The following is a 9,902-nucleotide window of genomic DNA, read 5'->3' as shown; positions in this document are numbered from 1 at the left end:
CTTTGCCCTCTGTGCACCCCCTCCCATTGTGACCCCTCCCTTTCCGTTTCTGTGTTCCTTGTCTTTCTCATTACTGCTTGCCTCTGTATTCTCATGCAGCTTTCCTTTGTTTCTTGCAAAATATCCCTCTCCATGGCCTTTCCTCCAGTCTCCAAATCTGCTCTGGTTTCCACAATCTTGGGGATTCTTTCACTTGACATTGTTGCCAGCCACTGCACCTACTTTCCATTTCATTCTCTTCTTTAACTACCAAACTACCATTCACTTTCTTTGGCACCTGGCTTTATTCAAACCCCCTGGTCCCCATTCCCAGTACCCTATTTGGGACAGATGGGCTTCTTTTGAAACTGTGATGGGAAGATCGCAACCTCTTTCCTGCTTGTCACATCCAGACCTTTTGTTCCTATTTTCTCCTCTTTGATTTTCATGCCATGTTCACCAAGTGTCACTGGATGGTGAGGGCTCTGAGGATCAGGATAAGGAATTTGGTTGTCATCAGAATATTAATGAACAACAACAACAAACTAATGAAAATTCTTGAGCAAGGAACTACACAATTAGATCTGTGCTTTAAGGAAGTCCACCTGCAGTTTAAGGAAGAAAGACTGAATTAGTCTAAAAGCAGAAAGATCAGGGCACCTCGGTGGCTCGTTGGTTAAGCATCTGCCTTCAGCTCAGGTCATGATACCAGGGTCCTGGAATTGAGCACCACATCAGGATCTCTACTCAACAGGGAGTCTACTTCTTCCTCTTCCTCTGCCCCTCCTCCCCATTTGTGCTCTCTCTCTCTCTCTCTCTCACTCACTCTCTCTCAAGTAAATAAATAAAATCTTAAAAAAAAAAAAAAGCACAAAGATCAGTTAAAGGGAAAGTGGCAATCATGAACAATCAGGTTAGAACCTCCTGACACAAAGGGACTGGAGTGGAGATGTCACAAAAGGAGGCCTGCATTGTATTGATGGTATTTTTATTTTGCAAACGTTGAAGAGAGTCCTTTCTGAAGCTGTTTTGGAGAGGAGGGACAGTGGGCGGGAAGGAGAGAGGCAGGAATTTTTTTTTTTTTAATTACCATCTTCCAGCACCTTATCCTTTTACCCTTCAATCTGCAATAAGCCTGTTTTGTTTTTATTTTTATTATTTTTAATCTAGAAAAGATTAATTGCATACAAACTACTGCATTGGCCATGGCTATCCTTACCCCAGTATCAAGGCTTAGAGAGACCCCCAAGAAAGTAGGCATAAAGTCAGGAGCTGAGAATTCAAAGAACAGGTCTAAATCTTTTAGCCTCACAGTAGAGGATTAGGGCTCTCATAGAAGAGGAGTGAGTGGGTTTTGGGGGTTGGAGAAGGGAAACTACAGCAGATTTTTCTCATCTGGATGCAAGCTGCAGAGCTGCCAACATAAACAGGGTGTGGCCGCCATCTTTCACAAATCCTGAAGGAAGCCACATGTCCTGAGGTTTTGTACAATGCCCACTTCCTCTTGTTCCTTGCATGTCCCTTCTCAGGACACAGAAATAGAATTCAAGTCTTTTCAAGTTGGGTATTTGATAAAGCATAAACAATACATACACTAGGGAAATCTGGCCCTAGTCAAACAGTTAAAGGTTATTTACTTTTCAATAAAAGTAAATCCCTGCACATAGATCTTTTGAAAAAATGAGGTCTATCAAATGATTCCCCTCCCCCCCCCCGCCCATTGCCATCCATTTTTCATGTCCTTCTGGGAGGAAATGGGATGCAGAGGATGGAGCATGGACTTTGATTTCTAGAAGACTTAAGCAGAAATTCCAGCATTGCCTCAATCTGTCTTGTGACCTTTGGCAAGCACATCTCCAAAATTCCATTTGCTCATCTGAAAATACATTTAAGAATGCTTTCCTTTCAGAGCTACTGTGAGGATATTATGAAATACAGTATCCAAAAAGCCCAATCCACACAACCAAAAATGATAATATCTGTCTTTTTCCCTCTTTCTCTTTATTTCACAGAATCATAGAATCTTAGAATTTTATGGAACCCATAAGGTCAACTAGTTCAGTCTCTCTCTCTCTCTCTCTCTCGCCTATTTTAAAACTTTTCCCTAGTGTTATTGAGATATAATTGATATATGACATTGTATGGGTTTAAGGGGTTTAACATAATGATTGGATATTTGTATATATGGTGAAATAATTATCACAGTGGGTTTAGTTAACATTCATCACCTCACATAGTTGCAATTTTTTTCTTTGATGAGAACTTTTAAGATCTACTCACTTAGGAAATTTCAAACATATGATACAGTATTGTTAACCATAGTCACCATGCTGTGCATTACATTCCTAGGATATATTTAGCATATATTTATACCTTCTGAACACCTTTGCCCATTTCCCCTTACCTGCTACTCCCTGCCTCTGGAAACCCCCAATCCGTTCTCTGTTTCTATTAGTTTGTTTTTAATTCTACATATAACTGACATCACCACTGTCAAGTATACTATTTCCTCCTTACTTTCAGTGATGGAAAATTCATGCCTTTCTAGAACGTCCATCCCAACTTTGTACTGTCCTATTGTTTTGTTATAATCTCTGTCTCTCTATCTCTCCCTCTCTCTTGATGTTGCTCATATAGTTCCAGTTCCAAGCCTTGGCGTCATCCAAAAGATACTTTTACATTGAAAAGGTTCTATGAAATATGTAGTGCCTTACAAAGGTAACCACTGTTGTTTAAAATAGTTACATCATTTTGAAGCCAAAAGGCACTCCTGGCTTTCACTGCCTCTGGAGATATCTTATTGGAACCAGACCAGTGAATAGGAATATAACGGAAGCAGAGCCAATGGAAAGCAATTGCGCCCAACCAAATCTGCCATCTTCTTTACCCCTGAGCCCAGACAGCCAGTCAGGCTGCCAATAGGTGCTCCCTGGGACATGTCATCCCACAACCTAGAAAGACCCAGTGGTATTTAGGAGAGAACTGGCCTTCCTTTAAAGCCCTGTCAAGTCCTTCCCTTGGTGGCCAATTTAAAGTAGCTACACCCAAATCTTATTTATCTCTTTGTCCAAGACCAGTGCTTCAGGTGCTAGCAGAGATGGTTTCACTGTAGTTTCAAGTGTCTGGTCTTAGCCATCTGACTGAAGCCCAGAGATTAAGGAGTTGTGGGTGAGTCTGTCCTTGGTCCTTCTTTAGAAATGGTAATGAATCCTAGAATCTCAGAATGGGAGAGTTAGAAAGACTTTTGAAGGAAGGGAAGATAGAGCATGCAGGATGCTGGCATCCTCTCTCCCTACTGCTCTGACTTAAGCTGGGGGTGGGGGAACTAGACTTCACCTATTTTATATTCTGGACTTCTGCAGATAATTTTGTTTTTAAAAAGGTTCTGCTCTTTTCAAGTGGAAATAAGGAAGGAAGTGGACTAGAAAACACTTTTTATTGTGTAGATAGGAGATAAGAAGATTAAGACTCAGAATGGCAAATTTTTCCAAGTTCACACAGCAAAAAGGTAGGAGATACAGGATTTGACTTGGCATTGATTTTTTTAAAAAAAGATTTTATTTATTTATTCATGGGAGACACAGACAGAGAGAGAGGCAGAGACAGGCAGAGGGAGAAGCAGGCTTCGTGTGGGGAGCCGGTTGTGGGACTCGATCCTGGGACCCCGGGATCACAACCTGAGCCAAAGGCAGGTGCTCAACCACCAAGCCACCCAGGTGCCCAAACTGGCATTGTTTTTAAAGCTTTCAGTCCAATACTTTTTATGCTGTTCAAGACTCATAAAGATGTGTATCCTTGAATGTGTTTATATCAAAACAAATCGTCTAGTTTCCTTAGATCCTCTCTAGTTGCAATTGAGACTCCAGCTTTTAGAATAAGGTAAAGCAGCTCCTGGAAAAGGAGATATGGGTCCTAATTTCACCTCTCCTACCAACCAGCTATATAGACATTCACTCTTTCCCTTTGGCTTTATTTTCACCATTTATAATGGAGAAAGGCTAGGCTAATGGTTTCTACTTTTATTATTTTAAGTATATCCCCAAATTTTTCTGCACATCTCTGCAGCATTTAAAATAAAATAAGTCCACTGATTTTGAGATTAGGGCAAATTTATAGTAATTATGTTATAACCCTTTATTGAGCCAGTCAAATGTTTACTGGGTACCTATAAAGTAAGTGCAAAGCACTATAGCAGATGAGAAGAAAAAAATGGTGAAAGCAGAAAACACATCTCTTTTCCTACAAGCTAGTCTTTCTAGGTTTTCTTTATTATACCCTACAAAGTCATCTGAACTGCACATACCCTATGCACTTAAGTTATATAATTTTGGGGGGAGTTACATTAGAACTTCATTTCTCTTTATCTTAGTATGTAGCTTCGACCTTGTCAAAAGTGAAGCAGACCTTCCCAGGAGAGGATAAGAAAACTTTTTACAGTGATTTTCAAAATTCAGGTTTCGCATAACCAATCTTGTTTAGTCAGTTAGGATGGGGAAAGAATCATACGTCTATTACAGCTACACCTATAGCTGCAATGGTCTTGTAGATTGCTCAAATCCTCTGCCAAAATCTTTTATAGCATTCAAAAAAAAAAAAAAACAGGCTCCACAGTCAAGGAATCAGTGATTTATTATTTTTTTTAGATTTTATTTATTTATTTGACAGAGAGAGCGTACATACAAGCAGGGGGAGCAGAGGGAGAGGAAGAAGTAGGCTCCCCACCTAGCAGGGAACCCGATGCGGGGCTTGATCTCAGGATCCCGGGATCATGACGTGAGCTGAAGGCAGATGTTTAACTGACTGAGCTACCCAGGTGCTCCCAAATCAGTTATTTAAATCTTGGCTTGGTCACTTGAGTCCTTGACCTGTCATAACCTCAGTGAGTTTCTGGTCTGTCATAGGCATCTTTTTGAATTCTTGTAAATTAAACTCAGCAAGTATTATTTTATGTCTACGTGCAAGGAACTGTAGAAGGCGCTGAGCTTATAATGTCTTCCCAGACTTTATAGTTAAGGATACAGACAGAGCAAGTCAGCAAACAAAAGGAGGAACAAAGTGTAATGAAGCCAACATATTGCTGTACATATTGGCAATAATATAAGCAAAGGGCTTATGGTCAGTGTAGCTACTCTTATGTACAAGTATGTGCACTTGGCTTTAAGCAGCAAGTGCAGTGGAGAGGAGACTCTGGGTTAGGAATGGAGAGACCCGGATTCAAATCCTGACAGTACTGATCATTTGTTAAGCAATAAAAATTATTTCTTTTTCTCTCCAAAACCTGATGTAACTTATTTCTTTTAATTCTCATACTCTATGAAGTGTTCAGAACTATTTTTGTCTTGGTTTTACAGTTGAGGGAAATGAAAGGAGGAAATTTAAGAGTGATGTGTCAACTTACCTAAGGCTGCACAGCCTGCGAGTGGGGATACGGGGTTGGAAACTGGCTCTGTCTGATATAAGAGCCTTGCTTTAGATGCCCACAGATGAGAAAACAGGTTTAAGAATGCTGCGCCAGTCAAAAAAGCTGTCTAAGTAGTGGTGGTGGCTCTGAGACCATGCAAACTATGATATATATATACATATATTGTAATATATTACAAATAAATATCATATATAATATATTGCATATAAGTATATGTAATATATTCTTATAATATGCATTATATATAGTTATCCTTATAAGGATATTTGTATCTCCAGATAATTCAAGTCAAAATAACCAGGTTATTGGTATAGTAATCATATAAGATGATTGGTAATTCACTTTTATCAAACTCTAAAAATGTATTAGACTATATATGATAGACTCTTGGCTTGAAACAGAAAAAAATCGTGGTGAATTTTACTAAAAGATACCTTTGATGATGACTATGAACATGAGAAATAAGGGAGCAGGTACTAATTGGCCATTTATGGTTTCTCTCCCCTGCCGCACTCCAGAATGAATGGCGCTATTGTATCTCAGGGGAGTGTGTGTTTCTAAACCTACTCATCCCAACTCAGATCAGCAATAACTTTCCTCCTGGCTTTTGAAGCAACTCTCTGGTCTCCTCAGTTTCTTTTCACTCCTATGCATCTTCCACACCTGCTTCCACAATGCAACATTGCTCTGTTATATTGTTAAACACATATTTGATGACTAGTTTCCTGTTTACAAAGGAATAATTAAAATTTAAAAAAACACACACAGAACAAAAACTTTTACATTTTCCCTTTTGCCCATAGGAGAAAGATCAAATTCCCTAGCATGGTACTTACCCAACAAATATTTATTGAGCACCCACTATGTGCCAGGTACTGGTGTAGGTGTATGGGATATTTCAATGAACAAAAGAGACAAAAATTCCTACTAATCCTGGTCTTCCTTAAGCTTACATTCTAGTACAGGGAGATAATCAACTATCAACAACCAATCAATTGTATGCAATGGGAGAAGGTGAGAAGTCCTATAAAGAGAGCAGAGTAGGGTAAAGGGGGACGGAAGTTCGGAAGTGGAAAGAAGGCTGAAATTAAATATGAATATGCCCATACGTGTATGCAATTATATGCATAGAATATGCAATTATATACATAGTATATGAAATTGAACATACATATATATGAATCAGTCAAACAAATGTTTTTGTCATCTTTGCTTTTGCTTTTATAGATCTCTCACAATTTGCCCACCTCCCCCTGTCTCTCAGAACTAGACTTCTGTTAATCTTCTCTTGACCCTGTTCAACCTGTGCTCCTAGCCATGCTGACATTTTTAAGGTGTCCCAAGTACTGTGCTCTCCTCTGGTTTTTTTTTTAAGAGTTTATTTATTTATTCATGAGCGAGAGAGGTGGAGACACAGGCAGAGGGAGAAGCAGGCTCTCTGCAGGGAGTCCGATGCAGGACTCAATCCCAGGACGCTGGGACCACAACCTGAGCCAAAGGCAGGTGCTCAACCACTGGGCCACCTAGTGCCCACTTTTACCATCTTTAATACAAAGTTATCTGAACCAACTGCCACCAACCCCCTCACATGCCAAGTTTTCATCCTCGTAATCCTTTACTCACTGTTTGAACCCTCCTCAAACACATGGAAGACTCTAGCTACTGTGCCCAGGATCCAGGACACAGTACATATATTTCCCTCAGGGTGCCTGTCACATTGTGTTGTGGTTTATCTGTTTCCTGTCTGTCTGAGAAAAATAATAATGTTTTATTACTTTTTGCATCATCTACATTTAGCTCTATCAAACATACGGTGCAAAGTTTGTGATCAGTTGATAATATCTGTGCAAAATGAGCACTGGCACACCCCAGTGTTGAACTTTTATTTTTTTAAAGATTTATTTTAGAGAGAGATGAGTGCGAGCAGGGGGAGGGGCAGAGGGAGAGAGAGAGAGAAGCAGACTCCCCACTGGGTGTGGGACTCGATCTCATGACCCTGAGATCATGACCTGAGTGGAAATCAAGAGTCAGATGCTTAACCAACTGAGCCACCCAGGTGACTCTTTAAAGGGGATGCAAGTGTTTCACCTCTACATGCTTCATTCCACTGATTTAAAGGAAGAAGAACACCTTGACCCTATAAAAGCTGGTCAGAACGAGCTATGATGATAAGCACAGAATTACGTCTCTGGATATTTTGATTTCTGACATATTAATTTTCTTAAAGAAAAGAAAAAAGTATCTAGCATAAATCTGAGTGGCTCAATGATCTGAACACAATGCTTAGAAGCAAGTGAGAAAAAATGGGGTATTTAGTCCAAGTTCTATTAATAACTTCCTTCAGGAAAGTGGTAGCCTTGGAAGCGAAGGTGATGAACCACACAATGCAAAAATGCCAGTCAATTCTGAGCTGTCAGTTTTGCATGAACAGTGCTTCAGATCTGGGTGACAATGATCTCCATGAAAGACCTAAAAAGTCCTGTAGAGAGGAGTTCCACGTTGGATAGAGGTAGGACATTTGCTTTCTAGTATCTCTTGTGACTCAGGGAGTCTATGACTCCATGGCAGAACAAAGCGGTTTCTTCACCTGGATTTTCACTCCCCAGGAATCTCCCTCTGGGGCTCTGCAGGCAGCAGAGAGAAGACACATGGCCGTGCGAAGGAACATCAGCATGACAGCCAATTTCATCCTTGTGGGATTTTCAGAGCATCCAGAGCTACAAGTTGTCCTCTTTGTGTTGTTTCTGGGGATCTACTCCATGACTCTGGCTTGGAACCTGGGCCTCATTGTCTTGATCAGGATGGAATCATGTCTCCATTCCCCCATGTATTTCTTCCTTGGAAATTTGTCTTTTGTTGATATCTCATATACATCCTCCATTGCCCCCAAGATGCTCTGTGAATTCTTCAAGCAGCAGAAGACCATCTCCTTTGTGGGCTGTGCTGCTCAATTTTTCTTCTTCATTGGGATGGGAGGCACTGAATGCTGTCTTCTGGCAGCCATGGCATATGACCGATATGCGGCTATCTCCAACCCTCTGCTCTACACAGCCCTCATGTCGCCCACCATCTGTGTGAGGATGGTCATTACAGCATACACTGGAGGGTTCCTCACTGGATTGGTCCAAACCAGCTCTGTATTCCAGCTGCATTTCTGTGGGCCACGAGTCATTGATCACTTTTTCTGTGACCTGCCACCTCTGCTGGTCTTATCTTGCTCTAGTACCTTCCTCAGCCAGGTAGTGAACTTTCTTGTTGTGTGTGCAGTTGGTGGGACATCAGCTCTTGTTGTCCTGGTGTCCTATGGCTACATCATTGCTGCTGTCATGAAGATCCATTCAACCCAAGGGCGGATGAAGGCTTTCAACACCTGTGCCTCTCATCTGACCATGGTGATTCTCTTCTATGGCTCTGGTCTCTTCTCATACCTTCATTCTAGTGCTAGCTACTCACAGGACCAAGACAAGGTGGTGTCCATGTTCTATGGAGCTGTGATTCCCATGCTGAATCCTATCATATATAGTTTGCGAAACAAGGACATCAAAGATGCATTGAAAAAACTCAAGGACAGGAAGAAGCAGATATCCTCTCTGTGTCTTATAGTTCCTTGAGTTAAAAAAAATCCTAAGTTTTGCTATATGTAAATAGACATAATAATAAGTGGGTCACGGATTTTGAGTAATGAAGAAACTATTTCAAGCAAGATTCCCCAACCTACATGCCTATTGCACGATTAGGTACAACAAAGATTTTTCTTCTCTTTACCTTCCTTGTCATGGAAAGATACAGTTTTGATTTTGGTCACTTGCAATAGAAAATAAATATGCTTTTTTGATGATGCTCTTTAGCTTAATGGCATCAGGCACTGGGTCCAGGATGCCGTGTCTTAGAGCCAGTTGGGTCATGACCCAGGACCACAAGAATCCACTACAGACCTCTTTACAACATAACAATCCTCATACCAATCCATTCACCACTTGGGACTAGTGGAATAGTTTTCTATTCCTCTTCTTTTGGATTCCTACCTAACCAAAAGTTGATACTGACCAGGAAGGCTGACTCTGGCTCAGGAGCCTGAGAGCTCTAACTGGTTGGGTCTAGAAATGGTTTCTCAGAGCCAGGAGACCAATAGGATGCCTTTAGACTATGTTTGAGATGAACCAATGGTCACATATGTGAGGGCCTGAAGTCCACTGAACCAGAAATAGGAGCCCAAACCAGTAGATCCAAAGTTGTGAAGTCACAGAGAGCAAAAAGCAGAAAGAAGATTAAGTAAGAAACTCTAAAGGAGAGTAGAGTGCCATATGTTTCATTCTCATGACTGAAACCATCTAGTGACTGGTTTGGACCACCTGGTTTAAGGAATAGGATCGGGGAAGGAAAACTTCCTCTGGAAACTCTAATTCTATATCTGCTTCCTGGACAGTTCTTACTCTTCACCCTGTATGGATATTTCCTCTCTGTCCTCACCCTATCCCCAGCTCACTTGCACTTTGTGTTC

General features: G+C 40.9%; 1 protein-coding gene across 1 annotated transcript; it reads left to right on the top strand.

Moving 5' to 3' along the window:
* The first annotated feature begins 8,049 nt into the window (after nt 1–8,049).
* LOC140613227 (olfactory receptor 5A1-like) lies at nt 8,050–9,012 on the top strand. The gene has a single exon (XM_072791787.1). It carries the CDS (start codon nt 8,050–8,052, stop codon nt 9,010–9,012), a length of 963 nt encoding a protein of 320 aa, XP_072647888.1.
* Nucleotides 9,013–9,902: the final 890 nt, after the last annotated feature.

This window comes from Canis lupus, chromosome 21 (assembly GCF_048164855.1).
Source record: "Canis lupus baileyi chromosome 21, mCanLup2.hap1, whole genome shotgun sequence".
Lineage (NCBI taxonomy): Eukaryota > Metazoa > Chordata > Mammalia > Carnivora > Canidae > Canis > Canis lupus.
This window is presented reverse-complemented; position numbering and strand designations above follow the sequence as displayed.